Source organism: Paramisgurnus dabryanus, chromosome 1, assembly GCF_030506205.2.
Source record: "Paramisgurnus dabryanus chromosome 1, PD_genome_1.1, whole genome shotgun sequence".
NCBI classification, from domain to species: domain Eukaryota; kingdom Metazoa; phylum Chordata; class Actinopteri; order Cypriniformes; family Cobitidae; genus Paramisgurnus; species Paramisgurnus dabryanus.
This window is the reverse complement of record NC_133337.1, coordinates 62,877,617-62,904,170: the sequence shown is the minus strand read 5'-3', so window position 1 is coordinate 62,904,170 and position 26,554 is coordinate 62,877,617. Positions and strand designations below refer to the sequence as shown.

At 37.7% G+C, this 26,554-nt stretch overlaps 1 protein-coding gene across 1 annotated transcript in view; it reads right to left on the bottom strand.

The window, feature by feature from the left end:
* Window positions 1-26,554, bottom strand: part of arid5b (AT-rich interaction domain 5B) — a 119,049-nt gene that overhangs the window by 20,683 nt on the left and 71,812 nt on the right. The window contains exons 5-8 of the mRNA XM_073815854.1: window positions 19,892-20,013; window positions 14,540-14,750; window positions 7,801-7,853; window positions 6,199-6,296 (exon numbers count right to left, since the gene is read on the bottom strand). Of these exons, the coding sequence (XP_073671955.1) occupies window positions 6,199-6,296; window positions 7,801-7,853; window positions 14,540-14,750; window positions 19,892-20,013 (484 nt within the window). The remainder of the gene's footprint in view (window positions 1-6,198; window positions 6,297-7,800; window positions 7,854-14,539; window positions 14,751-19,891; window positions 20,014-26,554) is intronic.

Below are 26,554 nucleotides of genomic sequence, written 5' to 3'. Positions count from 1 at the left end.
AGTAACGGAAAAATATTCAAGTAGAAATGTTTCATGAATACATGAGTACAAATAAACCAATGGATCAGGTTATGTAAACTGATGCTTGACTTCAGGTTTAGAACAAGAATCGGATCTATTTTAATGTGATCGGACTTCTGGAAATTCCACACTGAAATAGACACGACACAAACGGTTGTGTGAATCTCATGGATTAAAATCAGAAATGACATTGTTGTTGTTTTTAAATGAAGCCTATTTTAGGACCATTAAGACATTATTTCACATTAAGCTCATTTTCCCCAAACTACTCATTACACCACATTGCAAAATACTTGCATTCTTCTGACTGTGATGCAAAAATAGACTTTTATGTAAAGTGTTTAAACATTATGACACTATTTGTTAAACAGCTTTAAATTTTAATGATTTCAATTTTTTAATTACAGTGTTACAGTATTTACTGTAAATGTTAATGTAAATCAATAGGGATTATGTAGAAACCTCATAATAATTGATAAAAAATAAAATGCCTTTGTCTAATTCCCAGTCATTACTTTTCCAGAAAACTCTTCCAACTTTATTTTACAACATTAGTATTTCAACAGTACATCATCAACAGCGTTCCTGATGAACTTCCACGTATTTGTCACAAGATGGTGCTATAATCAGCCCCCATCGGAGACCTTGAAACAGGAAGTAAAACATCACAACTGTTTCAAGTCTATTTTTAGCATGCTTGTCATTGAGCGGTAAAGAGACGCTCTGTTTTCCCACAACAACCCTCGGGCCACATACCATAATAACTAAGACAAATGGTTGTTGACATTAACGGTTTCATTTTGTCATTCATCCCATTCCTCTGCTTTGGTGCAGGAGAGACGTGCCCAGGCTCCCACATTACTGCATGTTAAACAGGCCGCCTGATGGAGCCTCGAGTTTACATCCACAGTACCGAAATGCCACAAACTGTACATTCAGATCACGGCCGCAGTAAACCAAACACACAGCTAGATGGCAGTTCGGCAGATTTCTGATGCTTAATGAATTTTAAACAAACAACCACAGGCTTGTTATTGGACATAATGGAGGTTAGAAGAGAGCAGCAGGGCCTGAGGACACTGAAAACCTCAAACCAGGGCTTTCATCATCACATCTGTACAAGCAGGGATCAAACTCCAGCCCTTTAAAAAGGGGGAAACAATTTAAAGTACTTGGAGGAAAATCTGTATTCCTTTTGCTTTTCTCCGCAGGGGGAAATGTTGAATTAATCATAGAGAGAGAGAGAGAGAGAGAGAGAGACAGAGAGAGAAAGAGAGAGAGAGACAGAGAGAGAGAGAGAGAGACTATGTGTGTGTGTAAAAAAGACAGACATTGGTCCCCTAAGCTTTGCGTGACGCCTTAAAGGTTTTTGTTAAGAAGTCGACCCTTGAACTAATCCAGATTCACACAACTACACAGGGGTGATGGGTGGGGGGGAGAGATGCCAAATTAAGACTTTTGTCATTCCTGGCCTTAAGACCCAAAATTACCTCACTTACTCCCTTTAGGCTAAAAGCCATTAACGTTCAAAAGGCAGCTTTAATTATTAAACACTAAATAATGCAACGACCATCGGCCTGTTTTCATAGCGTACGTCGATCGTACCGAGACATCCTCCCCGCAAAATATTTTATTGTTGGCACTGGTTTTGATGCAGGCAGAAATGAAAGGCACATTCCTGGGCAGTGATTTAAAGACATGAAATTAGAGGCCTGAGCTCTTTTGAACGCACTTCAGCCCAATATAAACACGCCAGTTTTTCTCCCATACAACTGAACTGATAGAGCATAAATAAGCCAAATGTGGAAAATGAAACTACATCAATATTATGGTTGTTCCATAACAAAGCCTTAAAAAGCTTTTAATCTCCGCATTATAAACACACTGAGAAACAGAGCGCGAAACAGCGCTGGATGAGCAAACCTAAAAATATCTAACATGGGACAGTTTAGGGGAATTTTTAAAAGACTTTAGTCGCCATAAGAGGCTTGATACAGTAAATCTATTTACTATACCAGTGGTTCTCAAACTTTTTTCGGCGTGCGGCCCCATTTGTGCCCATCGTGCCCCCCCAAAGAAAATTTATGACATAAAACATTGTAAAACATAAAAGTAGAATTTAACAAAACTTATTGAAATATACAATGCAGTGCTGCTGGTTAGTAGCCTTATTTTTCTGAGGCATAACTACACAGATTTTATGATAAAGTAATGAATCTTATAAAATGTCACAAAACTGGGGCCCCTGGCACAATCTCTGGGCCCCCAGTTTGAGAACCACTGTACTACAACAGTGGTTCCCAAACTTTTTCAGCATGTGGCCCCCCTTGTGTACGGTGCATTCCTTCGCGGCCCCCCAAAGAAAATTTGTGACAAAAAACTGTTCTAAAACTCAACATTTTAATAAAAAAACATTAAATTATAAAAAAGTAGTGCTTTTGGTTAGTAGCCTTATTTTTTTAGGTTTAATTACACAGAATTCATGATAAATTAATGTATTTCATAAAATGTCATAAAACTGGGCCCCCCTGGCAACATCTCACGGCCCCCAGTTTGAAAACCACTGCTATACAACACTATAAAGCAAAAAGAGAAGCGTTTTGCATGTAATTTTTGATTAGTTATATAAGTCAATATTTCATAATCAAGAAATTAAAAAGTGATGAGTGATTTTCTCATCAATATTGTCACACGAACAGATGCGTTATGTCAATCTGTAGTCTTCTGGTACCAAAATAAGAGTCTGTATTCACTACCGATTATTTAAGTTGTCAAAGACACCTTGATTGTTTCATTTTATTATTTACTTTTGTATGAACTTTTTGTATTAATCATTTTTACTGAGAAATATTGACAGATACTGAATCACCTTCACGATGGTGTTACTTGAAACAGACGCTTTTGTCTTGTTAAAGAATGAAAGTGTTGGCGAAGGGCAAATGAGCCTGCAAATCGACATGCAAATTGCGATGATAAACGAATTAGATCAATCAGGGATTTAATTAGGTTTCGTCAGCTTTCACGAGCCCGATGTCGCACCGCCGCAGCTATGGCACATTTCACGAGCGCTGTAAATACAGAGAGCTCAGAAATAGACTGGCATTTCTATGAATGCACATTGTTATCGTCTCACATTTAAAAGCTTGTTCTCTAATGATACCGTAAGAATAACGCAATGCGCTTGTTTATGATCGTAAGGGCTAATAAATGCATATTGCTATTGTTTTACTGCACCTGCAATCTCAAATGAGGCTCGGATCCCTCTGGGGAGAGAAACAGCTGATGCAATGCTCTTTGGGAAAAAGCCTGCCTTCAAAGACAGATCATTAAACTCCACTTAAAGGGCCGCATTAAAAATCTGTCATAGCGGCTAAAGGTTCAAGGATGGATTCTGTGAGGCGTGACTTTAGAGCTAACAGTAATTCTAAGGGGGATAAAAAAATCAATAATCAAGTCCAGTGAGGATCTTGCATTGTGCTAGAAATCTCACAATGAAGTTAAGCATTGATAGAAATGGAGGGAATAGCATAAATATATCAAACATACAATTTTTTTTAAAGTATACAGACATATGCACATTGTATGCATTTGGTAATATAGGCAGCACAGTATTTCAAAATGCAATGCTTTCAATTCTCACAATGCAGGGCACATAATGTATATCGTTTAACACATAATACTAAAAAGCATACTGCACATGCAAAGCAGTAATGTTATTCTTTATTGGGTATGATCATTTTAAGGCACCTATCAAATGATTTATTTCTGTTTTAAAAGCAAGATAATATTTGTATATGCTCTCGCAAATATTATTCAAACATTATGCAAAGCCATATGGTGTCTTAGGTTTAAGGAACGCTGTTATCTGCAAAGGCATTTGCTGTTTTTGGAACAAAGATCTCTCTCGGGGTAGAGGAAGATTAAATAAATAACCACGGCCAGATTGATCAGAGCCACTGACCTACATAATTAAAAACCAGAGGAGGGAGGGCCAGTGCTGCAGTCTCTTTCAAGGTTACTGATATATCATATCATATTTTATGACCTAATTTGTAATCTACATTTGTTTCGCTTCCTCTACAACATACATAGTAGCCAAAAGCAACTCAGATAATAAAGTAAATATCATTAGCAACAGAAGAACGAACTGTATGCGTATAAAAGTAATACTTTGACCCTGTTTGTGATTTAAAATCATCCTACATAATGTAATTGCTACAAATGTTACGAATCTCATTATTAGATTATAAGACTTCAGCCCGGATTTCACAGACAACAGTCTCGCTTTCTCATTCCTCGTGTTATTATGTATAAAATGAGTAATTTTTATAATAAGTAAACTTTAAGGTTTATTTTCATCTGCCGTAAGCCGACTAGTTTTCTGCAATAATTCAGTAAGCACGTCTGCAGTAACTATATAAAGATCAAATGTTTAAATCTTGTTAAAACGCAGACACAGTCTTTGTTTGGGATTAGTCATCTCTATCAGATCAAGAAAGATTGAACAGTCAGTTCAGCTGGTTTCCCTTCAAAGAGACGGGAAGTACTTAACAGAAATCTTTTAAGAACTTGGTTTAACCTAAATAGTGAGGGAAAGAAAAACTGAGATCAAGGCATGTTCGGCTTGTTTTGCGACAACTTATCGATAAAAACGATAATAATCGATTATAAAAAATTTGTTTTTAACAAATTATATTATCAATTGGTTGGTCTGTGACATCACTTGCTCCTGCACCACTGTCAGACAGTGCGGACATGTGTCCGCTTCATACTGTACAGCACGAGTTGTGCGCTTCTAATTAAAGTGAAGCACTTTTCAACAGACAACACGAGTTGCACTTTTATCAGGTGCTTCTTCTTACGGCAAGGCCAGCTTGTTGAAAAGCAAGCCAGCGTTGCCCGGACCGCAGCGTAGCCAGGTCTTCGGCCTTTCTGCAGAGTTCTGAATTGGGCTACTTTTAAAATGTTTCTGCAGGTTGATGTTTTTCTGCAGGTTAGAGATAAAATTATTTGCTTTATTAGTTGTTGGTATTTGGGCTTTGAATAGTCATTGGGAACTAATTTTGAATGGCCGTTGGGCTGGTTTTATTACTTGGATCTGGCAACCCTGACAAGACAATGAGTGCGTTTCCATGCACAGAATAAGCAGATAACTATCAAAAATCTGCTTATTATAGAAAATCGTTTACATGCAAATCAGTAAACCAGCTATACATGGGACTTGGAGAATTGTCAGGTTTCTCGCAGGTAGTGACGTCACCACCTATAGTACATAGTAGTCATTCAAAAAGCCGACCGCATATCTGTCTTAAGCTGTACTGTTGTATCTGTTGTAAATATAACTTCAGCTTTTATTTTCGCAGTTTCTCTGCCAACTGCTTCAGATGAGCGAAGACTTTTAAGCACTACTTAACACTTACTTGCGCACATGATCGAAACCGCGAGAAAGCCGGTTAAAGTGTTTACATACCACGTGAAATCGGGGTAATGAGCAAAAAACTACCTGTGCAAATCGGTTTTTGCTTACGACGTTTATGGGCTTTCCCCAATAAAAGATATTCGTTTAGGCGTTTACATGACCCCACGTTTATTAAGCAAAATCGGTGTAAGACTGTGCATGTAAACGCACTCAATGAAAAGCAGATTATTCGATTATCTGCCAGCCAATTATCCGTTTAGTTAAAAAAAAAATCACCCGAATAATCGATTATGAAAATAATCGATAGTTGCAGCCCTAGTGAACAAATCAGCACATCCCATCCTGTCTGATCTAGAATATAACATTGGCATTTGGCAACCTATTATTCATCATATACATCATTTGTGACTATTGACTCAGCACTAAGTCTGCCAGGAGAACTGCCAGGAATGCAAACCCTGCCAACATCACCTTGTCCTGCCCCGTTAAACCGCTTTAAAAGATATCACATTAATCTTAAAAGGCCAAATTTAACAGTTTTAAGAGCAAATACAATAACATTATCTCCCCTCCCTTCAAACCTTTAAAAGAAGCACCAGCCAATGATAGAACCAGCAATACATGGGCCCAATTTAAAAACAATGATATTTCTATATTATTTTCTATCAAAATGTAATCATGATTTACATTACAAAACTTTGTGATTGATCATCGTGGACACCTCTCTACATATACTACTGAGGAAATGAAAGACAAACCTCTCGTAATGCCGGCGCGTGCATGTGGCGGCGCTGGTGCTTCCCGGGTTGCCGCCAAGTTCATCATATACATTTTTCCACTGTCGGCGAGCCGTGATCTGAAACAAGAGCCGTGATATGAAATCATGAGCAAATGCACTTATACAGTAACATCGCATTGTCTAAATACGTTCTTTATGTGGAGTAATGAAAATGTTACGGTTACTTGATCCATATTAAAAAGATCCTTAAAGCATTATATTACATGCAGCACATTATGTCCCACGCGAGGTCATTAGATCCGAGTTTTGAAATGACATTGATGTACTCGTACACGAACAGAAAACACATACTCGATTAACATAATTCATATACGCAGTCTTTAATATTCATGAGAGACCTTCAGTGCATTCATTGTACGAGGGTTAAGAGATTTTTAATGGCTGTTTCCCGCAGCTAATGGCAGCCTTTTTCAATAAAATACATTCCATATGAAAACCACATGCTTCAATTGCTGGAAATGAATGCATGTGTAATTTAGTCAGCAGAGACAGTGCGTTCACTATACACTGGTTGCCACACAAATATGCACAATATTCCCAGAGCGTTCCATTAAAATGACCAAGCGTTCACACAGTATACTTATAACTCCTTGCATTTAAGTTTAATTAAAACATTGCTGACCACGAGCTGCGCTTTACTTCTGACTGCGAGGGGGGCATCTGCTGTCCCCTACAGGGTTTAATGTGCCGCCTGCAGTTTCGACAGCATGTGAACAGACTTCGCCCCTGTGGTTGCCACTGCTTTCTATAAACTCCCTCGGTCATAATAGCACTCGACTGCTGTTTTGTTTAAAAATCGCTATTGTGTGCGAGGCAGGTTTCATGTCCGGATTAAAATCGCAGTATTAAAACCCAGTCGAGCAGAGTTCGACCCCGGGAGAGGAGTTTAATCTGATCTTTCTGAGCGATGTAAATGTTTCCAATGACATCAGCGTACCTCCTGCACAATGTTTTTTATTACAGATGTCAGATGCATTTAAAGCCTAGAGCTTTGTACTGTAGCGGCACATGAACATAAACGTAACTGTACGCCTGAGAAAGGCGGGCAGCGGTATCAATACCCCAGATGCTGAAGGAAAAATAAGCAACAAGTGGCTTCCTGTTCGGTGCTAACCGAAGTGGCTTGGCCGTCTCCCTTCAGCGCTGACAAATATCTTCAGTGTACGGCATCGCTAAACCGGTTGCTTAGAAGGAACTTTAATGTTTTCAGCATATTTAAGCAGAACAGATGTCAGATAAGCTGCCAAGCAAATTCCCTTTATTGCGCAGTTTGCTTGTTGCACAATATTAGTCCCTTAAGAGTCTTAACATGGGCACTGAACAGACCCCAGCCAATTTCCTCCACCGCAAAAAGAGTTACGCGTGTTTTCCAATTGTAGATTTTACAACAACTGCGAGCGATCGGGCCAAATTTGGATCTCCGCGTCCAGGCCCGAGTCTAGTAAACACACATTACACGGCAGGCTGAAGAAAGGTTTGTTTTTTAGGAATCTTTGAGAGCCAAAGGAAAATGCACACTGCCAAGGGCACTGAATTTTAAACAAACTGAGTAAATACTCACCACCTCGTATCCTCCCAGTTTCTGGGCTGCTTGAAACATTGTCCAGAGATTTACTGTTGGGAAAAAACAAAAAAACAAAGATTAGGCCCAACGGAAAGAAGAAGAAAATGCTGGGAATAGACTACTTCAGTACTATTTTTAGAATGAAAGGAGTACTGTATGCTGTGCATAGTCTGCTAAATTTCTATATGTCTTACAATACTTTGATGGCCAAATACATTTGCCAAAATATGCATTTTACAGCAGAGCAAACTACTTAAGAGTATGTGATGGGAGCATGAGCATGGAGCAGGTATTTTAAGTCGGAGTGTCAGTTTTTCTCTCATTTCACTGCCGCTCCATCACAAGTGAGTGATAAGGTACTTAGAAAATAAGCAGCAGAGAGTGCAGGATTGGAAAAATAAGAAACCCTGGAGCAGAGCGGGAGTGGAGTGATTATAAGATGCTTGGAGGGGGTTGTTACCGCTCCAATCCACACACATACTCTGAACTGCATGGAATACTGTGTACCCACAATGCAATGCACTTTACTACATTTTTAACAGAATTAATAACATTAGGGCCCAATTCAATCTACATTTCAATTTCATTTCTTCACATCTAAAATTTCGCTCCATCACAAGCTCAAGTTTTTTAATGTAATGTTTTTGTTTGAAAATTAATTAAATTTTGCCTCTGAGTGATACGGTACATTTTTTTGCAATGAAGCAAGGAGAAAATAAGCAGCATAGAGTGAGCATTAAGTGGAAAAAGAAGAAACCCTGGAGCAGAGCTGGAGTGAATATAAGATGCTTTGGGGGTGGGGTTGTTACCGCTCCAATCCACACACATACTCTAAACCAGTGGTTCTCAAACTTTTCCAGCGTCTGGCCCCCCTGGTGTACGGTGCATTCCTTGCCCCCCCCCAAGAAAATTTATGACCATTTTTTTTCTAAAACGTAACATTTTAATTAAACAAAACATTCAATTATACAAAGTAGTGCTGTTAGTTAGTAGCCTTATTTTTTTTGGTTTAATTACACAGATTTCATAATAAATTAATGTAAAACTTAAAATGTCATAAAACTGGGGTCCCCGGCACTATCTCCCCCCAGTTTGAGAATCACTGCTCTAAACTGCATGCAATACTGTGTCCCCCACAATGCAGTGCACTTGACTTTCTTTTTTAACTTCTTCCACCCTGAAGCTATGGGATTTTCGCCTGGATTTGGCCTACCCAATTTCAAAAGCTTCCCATACCCACATGCAGAGCTTTACATACAAAAGTTTGGTATCATTTTACAGGAAACCCTTTGAAATTACATAAAACACTGATGAAAGTGCTAAACATGGTTGTATGTGATGTCAGGCCTCTAATAAACACAAAAATAAAAAGGCGCTTTTTATGTTTTTTTTCTAAAGTTTTTATTTGAAAGTATATAACTCTGGTCCTGGGTATCTCAGGTCCCTGCAGACAGTTTTGTTTGATTCCAGCAATTGTCAGCTTACAGAGGAAAAAGGAATTTTTTCTCTATCATAATATATGCAAAAGTTATTTTACTCCAACTGATGGGAGGAATAATACGCTTATGGTGTACAATTTCTGCCAAAAAACATTTGAAGTGCTACCATAACCACATACAGTGGAATAAATGCAATTTCTTTATATCATTTTAAAGAAAACCCTTTGAAGTTACATAAAAAGCTGCTGTTTGTGACAAATATTGTTATTTATGTTGTTTTTCATATGATGAAACACCAAATTTTCTTTTTTATGTTGTAAACACTGTCTTTGATAGTGTATAACTCTGGTTCTCTGTGCTCTAGCAGACTGCAGACAGTTCTGGTTGTTAGCAGCAGCAGACAGTAAACACCCAAAAAAAGAATGAACTCATTAGCATGTCGCATTCAAAAGATATTCTTATTTTACTGAAGGGTGCGGAAATACATTTTTCATAAAAATATTAATTTTTTGTTTTGCACATATAATAAAAAGCTAGGGATTAATTATGCAAACAACCAAAGAAAATGCTGTGAATGGACTCATTGTTTAGAGTAGGACCTAAAATAAAAGATGGTGTATCATTTGTGGCTATATGTGCTATCTGAGGCAGCTCACACTCAAGTTTCACATATGTTTACAAAAGACCATTTTTTACCTTATTATTCACTCGATGATTGTTGGATATGTGTTGATAATAGAACAAAAATAACACTGTAGTCTTATTCCTGAGAATCAGAGCTTTCATTTGATATAAGACTTGCCCATGTTTGTCATTTTTGAAAAATATGAAATATGTGAATATTATATGATATCAAAAAATATTGGGGGGGTGATAGTGTAAATTAAGTGTAAATAACTTTCTTACAGTAAAAGATATGTCAAAGTGATGCATATCTGCAGAAAGTAGAGACTCTAAGCTTTCAAACAGTATCTCATATGTGTTACTGGGGTCCATGACGGAGCATTAAAGATTAAAAGAATCTTTTATATTAAGTCAAAATACGAAATTTTGGACCCGGGACAGGGTCCTCAGGGTTGAAGAGGTTAAAGTAATCAATAACATTAAATCCCAACATTTCTATTTAATTTCTTCACATCTAAAATGTTCATTGAATTAAACAAACAATACTTCTACAAATCAATTATTGTTACTGTTGCTTTTTAAGAATATTGGCAAAGATCCTGCTTACTGTATATATAACATATGTTGAGTTATATATGCAAGCAATAGTGTTGTTGTGTTGACTATGAAAGACCGATTTAATCAGCATAACCAAAAGACTGTGAAAACTGGGGCACCACAAAACAGAAAAGAAGAGTAATACAAACAGTTTTATAAATACCAGTATTCTGGAATGCTGTATATTTAATTAAATTTGATATATTATATATTATATTATTCTGAACATAGCCATGGAAACACAATCTACCATTCAAATAAACATCAAATAAGATTTGAAAATGACTTTAAATGCTTGTCAGCGATACACCCCCCACTGTTTAATTCTCACCACATGAATGCTAATGTTACGCAGAGGCCTTCTACAGAATAATAATGAATAAACAATACAATGAAACTAAATAAATGAGTGTCAGATTAATGAAGCAGAGCTGTTGGATGTTTATAAATAAGACAGTAGAAATGAATGAGAGATCTCCATACATGCAAAGCCGCTGTATTTATCACAGACCTGTTTGTCTGTATAGTAATGATTTGGATTAGACTTACAGTCGAGAGATGCTTTGATTTTATTATTATCTTTAATGACACACACTTTACTAAAACTGTATAATACAGTATACACTAGAGATGCACCAATATATTGGCCTATAATTGGTCGATAAAAGATAGACATGCCCGATATATCCTGTCAATTAAACGAGAACAGGAAAATGCTATAAATTTGAGCTCGTGTATAGAAAATGCAAAGAAACAGTTTAATGTTCAATATTATTGGTCATTATATGAATGAATAACATTCAAAAAATGTAATCTTCAGATTACAGTTAATGCAAGTTAATATAACCACCGAACTATCTGTATTGGCAGATATCAGTCTCCGTTATCTGTCAGGATAACATGGATCATCAGGTCAATACAACAGTTAAACTTTAATAATGCATTAAATGTAGAAGTATTGTTCACTGTTAATTCATGTCAGCTAATGTATTAACCAATGCATTAACAAATACGCATTATTCTGTCCACCACCATGTATATGTCAAACCGAGCCTGTGAGGGATGCATGTCCAGAGCGTGCGCTTTAAACCTATTGATTTGTATCAGGAGGCTGGTTATTCAGCCATCAAAACACAAAAATACATAATTTTTTCATTTTAACAATCCTTATCAAACTGGAAAAGATTTTAGAGAATGATATTATTATGATTGAAACAGTTGCCATAGAGTTGTTTTGGACTGATACGTCAATACTGACTGATTCACGTCCATACTGATTTCACAGAAGTGTGATTCAGCCTCTACAAGAAACGCATGTCACATCGGATGAGGTAAAAAAGGCTTAAAGTGATAAATGTGTCTTGTGTGATTACATCTCATTTGTGCTATGGCGCACCGACTCCTACACTGTGTGTGCATCTTAATCTTGTAAATAAATCGAATAAATCCAAAGCAGCATGATAACTCTCCTTGAACCTCATAAATAACAGATATTCAATTTAACTCCAATTTATGTTTTTTATGTTTCTTCACAACCATGGTGACACAATTAACATTATAAAGTCACTTATTGACAAAAGGCGGCATTAGCTTAATAATGTTTTACATGTATGGAGATAGAGACCACTACTGATCTCCATCCTGATTTGTGGCATCTACTGCAGGTCAGGGCAGGATACTTTAAATCTTAAAAGTTACATTTCCCTATGCAAAACAATGACAAATGCAGTATTTAGAGTAAATGGTATGTAGCTATACAAAATGCCCTGCTTTTCCGATGCTAAAACTTAGATTTTTGTAAGTTTAGTCTGTCTGTTAGTTAGTTAGGTCAGGCCATCCATTTGCTTGTGCACTCCTAAGTAAAAACAAACTACTCCAAATATTGGAGATGGTCCTCAGTGCAGAACACGACCTCCAGGGGTCGAGGTTGGATCCAACTCATCCCACTTTATATACTTTGCTTCATCAGATGAACCAGCATATTTTTGATGATGCAGCCCGCAATAAGCTGCAACCTGTAATTGCTAACGTTTGCTCTTATAATATAATAATCTAATCTAATCTATATAATATAATATAATATAATATAAGTTTATGTTTGATTAATAACATAGTCGATATTAATACTTTAGTGTACCCCTGTAAGTAATGATCACAGTTCACTCTAAGGATAATGTACAGCAGCACCCTGGAGGGATTCATTTGCAATAACAACCTGACTGGCTGTACATTATCCCACCCATTACATTTGCTATTTGCTATACGAGTAAATATATAGAGAATTATTTTTATTTTATATCTTTTATTAGCTCATTTGTAAGAAAAGTAAACCTTCTGCAAGGGGAACCTGTTTCCTAATGGCTGTAAGCAAAGACGATAAACCAAGTTCAAACAAGATAAACATTCAGTTCATTCATCTGTAAATGAAATCTCATATATGTTATTAATTATGCATATTTATACTGCATTAATTCATAGGTATTAAACTGCATCTGTTAAATGACTCAGATTGTTATTTACTTTTACTAAAACATTACAACAAAAACCTTCTGTTTTAGGCACTACTTTTATTAAAGTAATTTAAAAAAGTTTGTTTTTCCTTCAAAATAATATTTTAATTTAGTTACAAAATAATGCGGATATGTAGACCGAGTCTTGTGGTAAAACTGCCAACCAATCAAAATGCAGCAGGAGGAGATCCAGCTTCACTCCTGGATCTGGTACCAGGCCTACCCCCTGGATGTTGTGATCTGCAGTGAGGCGCTACTGCAAATTTAGGCAATTTATATTCATATTTATCCAATAAAATGTTCTCTAGATAAAGAATGTCCCTCCCACTTAAGCAACCTCTAACCAATTAGAAGAAAGCAATCCTTGCTTGCAGATATGATGTAACTCTTTTTCTGGATCTTTAAAGGAGACATATCATGCTAAATCCACTTTCTTAGCTCTTAAATGCATTTTGTTGTATATTTGTAGTGTTTAGAAGTACATAAAAGTTTAAATTAGTCTCTTCAGGTGCTTTGTTGATATCTTTATATTCTGTTTTGGTCATATTTTCCAACCTGTTCTGATTTTTCTATTATCTGTTACGTTTTTTGAACAATTACGTCAGAGTATTTGCAGCGGAACTGCCAAATAAGGACATCGACTCCCAGCCCAACACTACGAGCAATCCGCCATTTTCAATTTCTCGCTGCGATATTGTAGTCCAAGCTCAAGGATGCAGAAGTTACGAGAGAGTAAATCAAAATGTTCAGTTGTTGATCCTGTGCCTGGTTGAGTTTTATTTTTTTCACAGAAATGTCATTTTTTAGTGCGCGAAGCACTTCAAGGATAACTATTTCACCAACCTCCACCAGTATAAAGTAGGATTTGCCGATAGACTTCGTCTGATTGAGGGGTCAATTACTTCTATCTTTGGAGACGACGAGCAAAGCACTTCGGTAAGCTGTAAATTACTTTAAAAACAGTAAAGTACACGGTGGTCATGGTTTAGAAGTGCTGTTTCTCAATCCGAAGGCTACAGCCTGCGGATGTCGCATGTGGTCATCAACCCGGGATTAAGTTATAGCATATTACAACAACTTACAATTAACTAAGAATAATAGTCAACTTTATAATTGTTAATATTCTGAAATAAGACAGCCGGCATTAACACACCATTGCGATACCTCCATATGAAGACGTTGTTCTGCAGGTTCGTCGTCTTCATTTTCATCTCGCTCCATTTCCGACTCTGGCGCGGTGGCTGGAAGGACAAGTCTTCCGTTGTTGACATTTTGTGAATAACGAGTAAATAAAAAGTTTCTGTGCCGCTAGATAATCGTATCTCTGGTATTAAACTATAAAAATGGCCGAACGGGGTGGAGTTTAACCGAGTGTCACCTCTGCAACCTGTAGAGGGGGCACGGTAAGACGTGTATTTAAAAAGACAGTACCAAAACGAGCTGCTTTAAAGTTTAAAATTTGCCGATGGTGTTGTGTTGACAAGAGCTGAGCTTAACCCTCACATTTAAAAAAGAGATACATTTCTGAGTTTTAACAAACAGGAGGACTAAATAAGCTACACTTACTCTGTTTGAAGCCCAAGTATGGTATCCTTTCGATGGGCGTTTTTCTTTCTTTCATGTACTTGTACAGCGCCACCAGAAAGGCCTGTTCATCTGTGCGGCACTCTTCAGCCGTCTCCACCTGAAGCTTCTCCTCTGCTGTGACCCTTTTACAGCTGTTGCCATTGCCTGTTGTCCTGGTCTTGGACACCCCTGTTTTTGATTCCACTTTCACCTGAACATAAGACAGTAAGAACATAAGAATCAGTCAGAGTATCTTCTGAACCAGTGGTTCTCTAGTTGTGCTTCATCACTCCAGTTTCACACCGCAAGCATAAGCGGTGCATTTTTATATTCAGCGCCCATGTTTACAAGTTAGAGCATGCACACCGCACGCGTGAGCAGCGCATGCTCGCATAGCAAGAGCGGCACTGAAGCAGCAGTGCTGCGATCGTTTCGGCGTCGGCTCTATTTTTGCTGCGCTGCTCACGCTCAATCAAGGTGAAAGTGCTTTGTTTATGGTTTAATTTGCTTGTGGATTGATGCGAAAGTGTCATATTACCATAAAATCATGAATGTGATGCCAAGTGTGTTTTAAACACTCATGACTTTGAGCAATTTAACAGAAAGCAATAAAATATTTAAAAACACTCTGTTGCCAGAAGACTGCGCTGTCATTCACTCTCTGCCCAGCACTAAATGAATCCTCATTTATCTTAACTCCAGAAAAACAGATACATCTATAAATCTAAATCTTGTTGAAGGGAAACACAATCGATTGCATTATGCTGTCAATCACTGAGTGAAATATTTTATTTTATCGTAAACTTCAGAGAAACAGATTTAATAATGTGCCAAAGGCTTTTTATGTCTATAATTGTGTATTGTGTCATTGCACGGAACAAAAAAGCAGGAAAACAATGTGGATTAAACAAATCACAGTTATATAAATTACAGTGACAGTCAAAATGCGTCTTGAAGAGGTTTTGCTCATAAATGCATGTAAAATAAAGTACTTGAGATTTTTATACTGTTATTACATGGCACAGTAAACGCAGCTGGTGTGAAAGCACAATGGGACGTGCGGTAAACGTTCTCCTCACGCGCTGCTTAAGCTTGCAGTGTGAAACCGGCGTTATAATAAAGCGTTATGAATTCAGAGATTAAGAATGTTACCCATAAGAGAGCATTTACCATTAGAGATGGCTTACCAAGCGTGCCGCATAAGCCCTGAAAAGTGAACCCAAAACGTCTCAATCGCCCCCCAGTGACTGGTCCCAGTATAGGTCATAAACCCCGCCTCCCCATGTTATTCAATGGGACTTGAGACCAACTTCACATTTGAATTACACTTCAATTATCTTTTATCCGAAGCTGGTTTCTGTCATTTACTGTAGTTTTTATCACACTGATGTAAATTCAAGTGTTTGTTTTAAAAATAAGTTTGATTTTAGTTATTTAATGCTAGATAAACAGTGGTGTCACGTCATGATTGACAGCTGTGATATGCGCATTCTGCGAGAGCGAGGGCGGGGCCTTGATTTCGCGGCTTTACTTCCTGCTCACTACTGCGCAGGACTGGTCCCGAAATCGCTACTGCACAGACTCAAGACCCAAGATGTCAGCACGGCATCGGGACACTGGCGGCTTCACTTCTCATCAATGCAAGAGAGCGACTGGAGTTGTCCATCTTTTTTTACAGTCTATGGGGCTAACTGTGAAAGAGGGGTCACTGCCGGACAGGTTTTGCTGTTTACACAACTACGGTTTTCTTTATTTTTTGCAGCCCTGAAAACACAAACTTTTAAAGATGGGTTTCAATGCGCAAGTTTTTGATAACAAAGTCTTTTCGTCTCCGGGTACACTACGTAAACGCGAAACGGTGAAGTCATGCGCATGAATTAATTCAGTCAATAGGAATGGTGGCCTACAGGATTGTTTCAGCTTGAGCTTATGCTGAGTTTAACTCTTTCCTCGCCATTGACGAGTTTTTATGCCAATCCATATTTCTGCTATCATCCACTAGGTGGTGTCTTACCAACTTATAAAACACTAAAGCATCTATGGTTTAAAAGTAGTAAAAACTCTGTGTATGTTTTGATAGTCCTTTACAAAAATGCGATGTCAGCTTGATGCCGAAAATTCTGTACACTGACACTCACGTATGCATAAAAAAAGGACCATACTTTAACCTTAAGTTACCATAGTCATAACCTGTTTTTAGTAAAGTCTGATTCATAGTGACATATTCTTTGTGTGGAGTTTCAAGAAGGATGAAATGTCACATTTTGTGTAAGATTTGCATTTAGCTTTGCATTTTCTTAGCTGTCTGCAGTATGACCCAATCAAAAGAGACCTGCGACCCACAACCTACAGGTAGAGAACCACTGGTAACATTGATTGTTTTCAGTTCTGTGAGAAATGATGTGACGTAAAAATAGCTGTTATGATTTTTCTGAAACCACCGCGAGCACTCAGACACCTAAAATAGCTGTTCTGACCCAGGCGTGAGTGTCTCAGAACTGTTCCACAGTCAGTCTTACAGTGTCAGGGCCCACATGCTGTCATGTACTGCAGTCATAGCTGGCCCACACACGTCTGTTTGGCCATCTGTTCCTGATAATCAAGCGCACTTATTTTTCAAAAGAAGCTATCAAGGCCAATGGAATGTGTCAACTAATATGAAAAAAACAAAACAAAGTTTATGTTGACATGAGTTAAGCACAACCCCCTGGAAACAGTTTAACATGGTTTTTGAAATATGCGACTGCATGTTCTGAATCATCGAGGAATTTGAGAATGAACAATGAAACCCTTTGCTTTCATTGCCATTGTTTATTACTGAAACTAAATAATTCAGCTTGAAATATCTGCATTCTGTTACACAAAACATCAAGTATATGAGTGAGGAAATACATTCCCCTTTGTTCTCAATATATAATAACTTTAAATAGATCATTTAAACATGTTTAACAGCAATCATGTTCATTTAACGCAGGTCATGTGTTACATTAGCATAATTTTGTGACATCTACACAAATAAGTAAGTGAATAAATCCTGGTAACCTTCACTGTAACATCAATAGCAATTATGTGAACAGGTTTTTCATGCTAGTCTAGGTTAAATATTTCAGAAATTCCTGCCTTAAATGGCTTTTCAAAATGAACTCGGTCAGATGATGTCAAGATGTCTAAGGGGTCAGAAAAATATACAAAGTGGACCAGATGTAATGGATGTACTCACACTATGCGTACCACACAGTACCCACCCGAGTACTTTTGACCCCCAAAGTCTGGTTCGTTTGACTACTGTGATCGCTCTCTGTACTGTACCAGGGTGCAGCAAGCTTAAGCATACCCTGGTATACATGGAGAGATGGTCTCTAGTATGGTTCAATACCACATCTCAAATGACTCCAAATAACAATCAGGGCTGTGACGGTGACAGTATTGTACCACTGCAATGGTAATGCAACAATAGGCTTTATGCCCAGCTGCACTACTTCTTGAACTTCAGCCAGCTCCTTGTTTCCTGTCTGCCATTATTGGACACACAGATTAATTCAGGTGTGCCTGACCTTAGTAGTCACAAACAAACTGATTAATCCAGGTGTGCCTGACCTCAGTAGTCACAACAACAATAATCAGACACACCTGGATTAATCAGTTTGTCCAATAATAGCAGACAGGAAACAAGGAGCTGGCTGAAGATCAGGAAGTAGTGCAGCTGGGCATAAAGCCTATTCACTGTGGTGGTGCGGTGGTTATAGTGTGTATGTGTGGGCGCATGCATATAGGTTTATATATAATGCATTCATATATTTCGAAATATAAAAATGTAAACAAGGATCAAATATACATTTCCTAACAAACGTTCGTGTTTATAGGTACAGATTTCTTTTTCCGCCGGTGGGTGCTCTTCACAATATCCAGCAATGCTTAGGTTACTTAGCAACGGCAGATGCTATGGAGCTCCCTGCAAGCACTTTGAAAAGAAGGAGGAAAGCCGCGTTACGCTCACATTTTCCATGTGGTTTTAGACAGAGATGCTTGAGCCAAGCCCCATGTTTATTATAGCACTTCCATCTGTAAAACAACACATGGTTCAAGTGAGGAACCTTATTGGGGTTCTTATGTCCAGCTGCGCTGAAAACGTGTTCTGATGGTGTAGCTCAGACACGGGTCGTGTATAATTGGGGTGTATTAGCGCCATCGGGTCTCCAGTAATTTAAAATGAAATGCTTTTTTGCCGAACGGACCTGAGAAGACCAGAACTATCGTGCGTGTGTGCATGATGAGTCTTTTTCCAACACCTTCTCTGTTTGCCAAGAGCGCTTAAGGCGTAATTTTCATTGAGCCAGGCCTTTTTTTTAATGCATCTTGAATGTTAGTTACCAAATGCGAGGCCACCGGAGTTTCTTTCTGTCTGGCTGGTGCGTGCGGTCTGCAGACAGTGCACACGTTTACATTCAGGTCCAGTCGGATAAAAAAGATCTGGTCAGGTCGGATTTGGGTCTAATTTTCTTGGGTTTGTCTCAGGTCTGGTCTTCCTTTTAAAAAAAATTATTCATGCACCTCTGGTTTGGGTATATTTCTTTAGACCCGAGAAGACATCTAACAGGTAACACAGCTTGATACTTTTTTGCAACCTTGAGTGACCAAGAGAAAATTGTCTCATTGTTCCACCACCAAGCCAGCGGATCATCACTGAGATCAGTTGCCTCCCCTTGCAAATAGCGCAATAACTCTCAGTCTGCTGGCTGTTTGCGTTCACACAAACTTGAATTCATCTCGCGAGATTGTACTTTTATATACTTCATAGTTTGTGACGTGCATACCATTGCAGGTCGCACTTCAGCACCGTGGTGGTTCGGTGGTTATTACAACCATCACAGCTCAAATAACAATTTTATTAAATTGCGCAATAGCGCTCAACTTCATGCGGACTCATGAAGACCGATCTGTTTATGACATTAAATCATTAAACAAACCGTGAGAGAGACAGATTTAAAAGCATAATAAGAGCAGTCTGTTGTCGATTCGCTCTTGTTATAATTTAATGTCATGCCAATTGGTTTGTGCAATGCTGCATGAAGTCAAACGCACCTAATAAACCACAAACTTATAATTACAATGAACTCCACTGTGCTTTCTCTGATGAGATAGGGCGCATATCTTTTGGTCTTCTTCAAAACAATTACATCACAATGATGGAAGCGTACTCAGGTCAAGATCTAGTGGAAGTGCAGACCAGCTTGGTGAGTGGGAGCAGTAGCACTCAGGTACGGTTCGGTATAGTTAAGTACAGGGTGAGTACTTTCTATCAATATTTGAATAATCAGTTATGTTATAATCTCTACCTATTGGGTGCATTACCTTCACAGGGGACTTGTTTTCCACGTTGCTGGGTTCTTTAACACTGCCGCCCAGCCCTTGTGAGTCTCGTCTCAGGCAGATAGAAAGCCTCTTCTTCCTGGGCCGACCCTTCAGGTTGGGTGCTGTGGACATTAGGACATCAGTTAGAGGTGCTACTGACACCCAGTAGACCCATAAAGAGCACTGATATATTTTGGGCACAAATACAGAAACACGCTGTATCTGCCAAAGACACAAATACACTAAGGCCAAGCTTGTGTGACAAGAGATCCCTGGAGCAATTTCATTGAATTACATTGCAATGAGATGGATATTTTTACTTTGGACATAAGTGGGACATTATTATCCTGAGACTGTGTCAAAATTCTGTCCCTCACTTTTACAGGTGTGTCCAATATACCATCCGTTCGAAGTCATTATATAATATACAGATATAAATCATTATATCTGTCCCCAAGCAACAATGTAAGAGAAAACCTGTGGTCATGTTAAAACAGTTGAAGGTATGACAGAATGTGTCAACAAGCACAGACCTCAAACACAACCTGAAGGGCAAGTGAAAAAAATCTGTAATACATCATCATCACGGCTCAGAATAACAGCGGAGGGTGAAAGAGAGGCAGTGGCTTCATTATAAAACTATAACAAGGTCACATTGGCTATGTTTGGAATGAAACACTAGCCTAATACTTAACACTACTCAGTATATGCTACACTACATACAGAATACTATTTTAATAATAACAAAGCGTATCCTAAATTACTGCCACATGACTTCAATAAACATGGATCTGAAATAAAAATGTCAGTCAAATAACTGCGCATTAATTTTTCCAGTTCATCAATCACACTTATGATGAAATCAAGTTGAGAGCATTGTGGGACACAAAAGTATGCAGTATACTTATTTGTTTGTTTGTTTTTGCCAGTGTTATATAGATATTTAGGTGGTCCACACATAAAGTATAAATTAAATGATATTGCGGTATTGCCATTGTAACACTAAAATGTGTTATTTCAAATGTCTGCGTATACAAACATCATCTTGTTATATAATAGGCATGGGCCTGTTACCTGTTTGAATGTATACAGAGGTTTGAAAGCAGGGTCTACAACTTTTTTGTGAGCAAAGGGCTATCACAAAACAACCTGGAGGGCAAATTTTTTGTTTTAGTCTACTCAAAACTTTTTTTGTTTTACTCTTATTTTATGTTATTTTTTTATTTTATATTTTTAGTATTTGATATGTTTTTATCATTATTTAAAATGTTAACATAAAAGAAGCCAAGCTAATATAAAAATATGTAAATAAATAAATATTACAACTGATTCTCTTAATAGAATGTGCTTTGATGGGCAACTCACAGAATCTGTACAGGCCACTTTGTGCCTGCGGGCAGTATATTGGAGACCACTGTTTTAAAGAGTCAAAGTTTCAAAACCACTCAAATTTTCTGTGAATCCGATTTCAAGGTATGAGCTATATTTACACAAAATTAATTAAACCATTAAGTCATTGTTACTGAAGTTACTAGGGATGGGCATGATTAATCGACGATCGATAATTGATCGTTAAGAATTTAGTCGATGACGTTAATTTGTTATTGATTAATCGAATACTTTTTTTATCTAATGCAGGTTGCGTTGCCTAGCGTAGCGTGTGTCTTGAAGCAATTACATGAATTTCACTGTGTGGCAGCAATTCAACATTTTACCACCAGGGTGCAATATTTGACGCCATACTCCGTTATCTGTGACCTTCCGTTTTGATTTAAAAAAAATAATCATGAAGAGGTCATGATTTTTTGAAACAAATGAGATCTCTGTTTAAGAATGTGCCTCGCAGCTGCAGGTTCCGCTGCTTTAGAGCACCGCATATTCAAGCGCATATATGTTCCGTTTGTCTAACTAAATGTAGTTCAACTGTTTGCCACAAGTTGATCTTGTAATAAAGGTCTCATGGAGGAAAACACGCTGTATTTTTGTATTCAACATTTTTGAATTATAAAAGTTAAATAATTATTTTTTATCATAAAAATATTAATGATTAATCGATAGTCGATCGTTAATTCTCCCGACAATCGACTAAAAATTTTTTATCAAATGCCCATCCCTAGAAGTTACTGTTAGGATCAAATTGAAAGCAGTCACATAATTGATTTTATGTTTACATTTGATACATTTTACAAAAAAATGTATTGTGTGCAGTTGAAAATTTGTTTGTATACGCAGACATTCGAAAATAACACATTTTAGTGTTACAATCATGGCAATACCGCAACACTGTGAAACCTTGGTATTGCTTAAAGGGGACATATCATGAAAATCTGACTTTCTCCATGTTTAAGTGCTATAATTTGGTCCCCAGTGCTTCTATCAACATAGAAAATGTGAAAAAGATCAACCCAGTAACTTAGTTTTGGTAAACCATTCTCTGCAAGCATGTGAAAAAATAGCACATTGAAATTTGGCTCCCCTTGTGATGTCAGGCGGGGATAATACCACCCCTTAATCTGCACTATCCAACCACGCCATTTCCATTTAGTGCAGAGATCAACTCATTTGCATTTTAAATGACACACCCAAAAACTGCACATTTTTGCTGACACCTACAACGTGGCAATATTAATATGTTATAATAAATGATCTATATGGTATTTTGAGCTAAAACTTCACATATGTACTCCGGGGACACTAACGATTTATTTTACATCTTAAAAAAAGTCTTGTGAAATGTCCCCTTTAAGGTTATCATACTACCAAAATAAAAATTGGCACAGTATACATGCTACAGGTAAATAATGATATAATAATAAGTGGTACTGCCCTCCCTGCCGACTTTTAAAGGGTCAGAAAAATCATGTTTCCAGGAATTTGTTGTGCACCTGATGAGTGACATCGAACCAGCAACAGTGTCACTCTTTACAGCGACACAAACATGCAGGAGTTCAAACAGAGAGCAGCGAGCGGGACAGGTGCAGGCAATGCGATTTTGAGTGTGGGTTCAATGAGGTCACCCGGCACTGCATTCCATGCGCAGAAGATTAAATTATCGTCAAGGTTACGCACGGCCCAAGGCAGTGGCTACAATGCTACACTTGATCTTCAAACAAAGCTTAGAGACGGGCAAACTGATATCTGTTCTGGGAAAAGAAAAAAGCGATTATCTAATCATCTTAGAGAGCGCTTTTGATTTTATTTTTAGGTGTTTTTCTCATTACAACACTTCTTAATAATTGAATCTGGAGCTCGCGGTAGCAGGGTCAGAAAAACAGCACATCAAATTAGTCCATTTGCTCATAAATAAACATTTATGTAAGAAGCCTTTTTTGTCACCTTGGCAACAGGCAGGTTGTTTTCTTGGCCGCTGTTCCTATGACAAACACGTTTGTACAGACGTCCGTGGGCTCGGCTTACGTTTATTGAGGATATGAACTGCTTCTCTAAATGTCGCTTTTCTTTTGTTCATAAGACTGATTCACTCAAACAGGGCTCATGTATGCCCCCCTTCCACCACCGACAAAATCACACAATCAATTGAATTGCGTCTCTGTGAGTAATGTATTACTCATGTATGCCAGAGTACATTAACTCCTTTACTTTATGCCTGTTATCCAGCACTGAGATGTCTGACAGGAGCACAGCTGCTCCATTTTAAAGACATCCATAATATAAAAAGCACCATCTTAAAGCAAAGCTGTAAACTATAAAAATAGATTGATTTAAAAAAAAAAACTAAAATACATAATTCTCATAACTGACATCTAAGGTATTACTGCTTCATATTGAATGTGAATCTTGTTATACAATGATAAATGGAGATCTGTAAAACTGCTTTCTATAACCGTCACGAAGTAGATTTTTGACTGTAAGTTTGATTGATGTGCACTGTATGAATAAAACTGCAGTTGATAACTAGTTATATTACTGGTGTGTTTGTAATAATTGACATTCAGAGTTATTATTGTACCAATGCTAATGTTACAGCTGTGAACCTCACTCCGTTTATAAGAAACAGAAGATAATTGCAGTAAAATAAAAGCTGCAGAGGAGAATTGACATCTGTTATCTGTCCATAACAAACATTTGTGACCCATGCTGGCAAAATGTGCACATTGTTATTTTGAGCTAGAGGCAAAAGAAAGTATAAATGTCGATTTTGGTTTTCATAAAAATAGGTACATTAAGCCCTCGTCTATTGATCCCAATGCTCTAAATAGTCATTAAACATCTAAAATGAACTTTATTTGTACGTTTTCTAAAATGTTTACTGTCCTAAATGCTTAACCCATTCCCGCCAGCCTTTTTTTAAAAAAGTTGGCCTTCAGCATTTTCACAATGCCATCTTTAGAAGTTTTAGTGAGCGCTGGTTGCCATGGTTATGTTGCGCAGTGACTTTTATGAGTCCAAGATGGCAATGTTACCGGAAGCTAGTTATTATAGTTTATAAAATTTTAAATAAGGATATTTTTCTTACAAAATCATATCAATTACCCGCAAAAGACCTTTATTAGATTGGATTGGAAAGATTGGAAAAGTAAGGATATTTACTAAAATAACTCCAAATGTGTATGTCTGAAAAATAATGGACATATGTAGCCTATCTCAGATTGTTTAAGGATGAGTAAATCATGGGGCAATTTGGATATTTGGCTGGAGTAGAGGTGCGTGGGCAAAAACCCGGGGTTAGTTGTAACATGGACTGTTTACATTGTTGCACAGGGTTGAGCAATTCGTTTTTCCGGTATTGTTTTCATGCTGCCAAAACACGATCTAGCGCAAATTTATGGAAAGGTATAATGTTTTTCAGAGAGTTATTGATGAACGAGTGTTTTGGTGGCATGTAAGTAATTTTTTTCATCATATGTTTTCGGTTTCTGAGTTGGGTGTGTAAGATACCAAATCCAATGCTATGTCATATTAATCAGTGTCTTGTTGACTAAAACATAGCATCATTTTGAAATATGTCTGCAGCTCTTAGCAACTTTTTTGGTAGACTTGAAAATATGTTTACCCAGCGGGGTTAGTTGTAGCAGTGTGTTATAACTAACCCCTCAGCACTTACGATATGAAAACAGCTAACGTTAGCGTAATTCTTGCCGTTGTTTTAAATAGGCTACACACAAATTACTGCTGGCTGCCAACTAGGGGTGTCCATGGTTAACCGATTAACCGTTAAAAATTGTTTAACCGAGTGAAACATTTTGCTCGGTTAAGTGGTATCAGGTGACAGAATTTTCCCACCTGTTAATGCATGCAGACGTGCACATTTTACTTTCACTTTTGAATTATGCAACTGTTTAAATGCAGCGCTTGCGTAAGCTGTGTTAAATAGCGTATGAATTTGCATGCAATGCGAGTGCAACAGCTGGTTTAATTAAGTGCTTGAGTCAATGTGGGCAGGAAATTCTCGCAGAACCCGCCAGTCCCAAGCAGAGCAACCGGCTACTCCTCCATAAAGCGCTGCTTGAATGAAGTTTATTATTTTTCTTGATAAAAAATACAACAAAACGATCTCGCTTATATTAAACATCATATATGTACATTATAACAAAAACAAGTAACCACGCAGCTTCTGCTATCGTTTGGTCATTCAGCTCGCCTCGCAAACTCTGAAATCTGACACCTGCGGCTGCTCTGTGACGTGATGCGCGTTCAGCTCCGCTGAATTCAGGCATCAGACACATTCAGTTGTAAGTGTTTGCTTTCTCTAATGAAACTAGATGATTTAAAAACGACAAAAAGGTGGGCAAGTGATCTAACCGGTGAGAGGCTGAAGCACCGGTAATCACCGTTTCACGGACTATCGCGACAAACCCAGCCAACACCCGGGCATCATAGAGAGGCGGCCACGGAGCCTGCGAGTACCTTCGCCCAGCCTACCATCCCCGCGAACGCAAAAGTCAGTGACATACTTAAACTGCTCTGTCCTTACCACTGCATTTTATTTCTATAAATTAATTTCGTTTTAAATGTGGTCCAACCAATTATTAAAGGTGTTAAAAATTAACTACCCCTTTCTCGTGTGTCTGTATCTCTGGGTTGCGACGCGCATAATACAGTATGGTAAACCGAGTATTAACCGCTAAGGGTGTCGGTTAACGGTTAATTAAAAACTTGAAAACGTGCAGCCCTACCGCCAACAAAAAAAATGTGCCTGTCGTATCAAAAATCGTGTCAAATTTATTTTTGTTCATATCTTTAATATTGATTTAAGGTCACGTCAAAGATTGAAATCATAATGAAATTAATGGTTAAAATCAGACTTTGATTTTCATTATCTCAGAATTTGATTTTGAGACTTTAGTATGGTCTTTACAGACTGGGTCACATAAAATTATTATTTTTTTATATAATTGTGCTGCTTTTTCTCACATATTTAGACATTTATATCCATTTATAATCGAACTATTGTTAGATGAAGGATGAATAGTACAGATAGCTGTCTATTGTAGACAGATATATAAACAATATCCACTTCAAGTATATAGACAAAATAGTATTGAAATATGGCCTGCAAACTTAATTTTTAGCAAGTGTTACAACTAACCCCCTGCCTGTTACAATTTACCCCATCTATGGGGTAAGTTGTAACATTGCACTTCTGTCACGTTTGGTGTAATTTTCCAAGAATGGTAAGTACTAGAAACAAACTTCAAATGC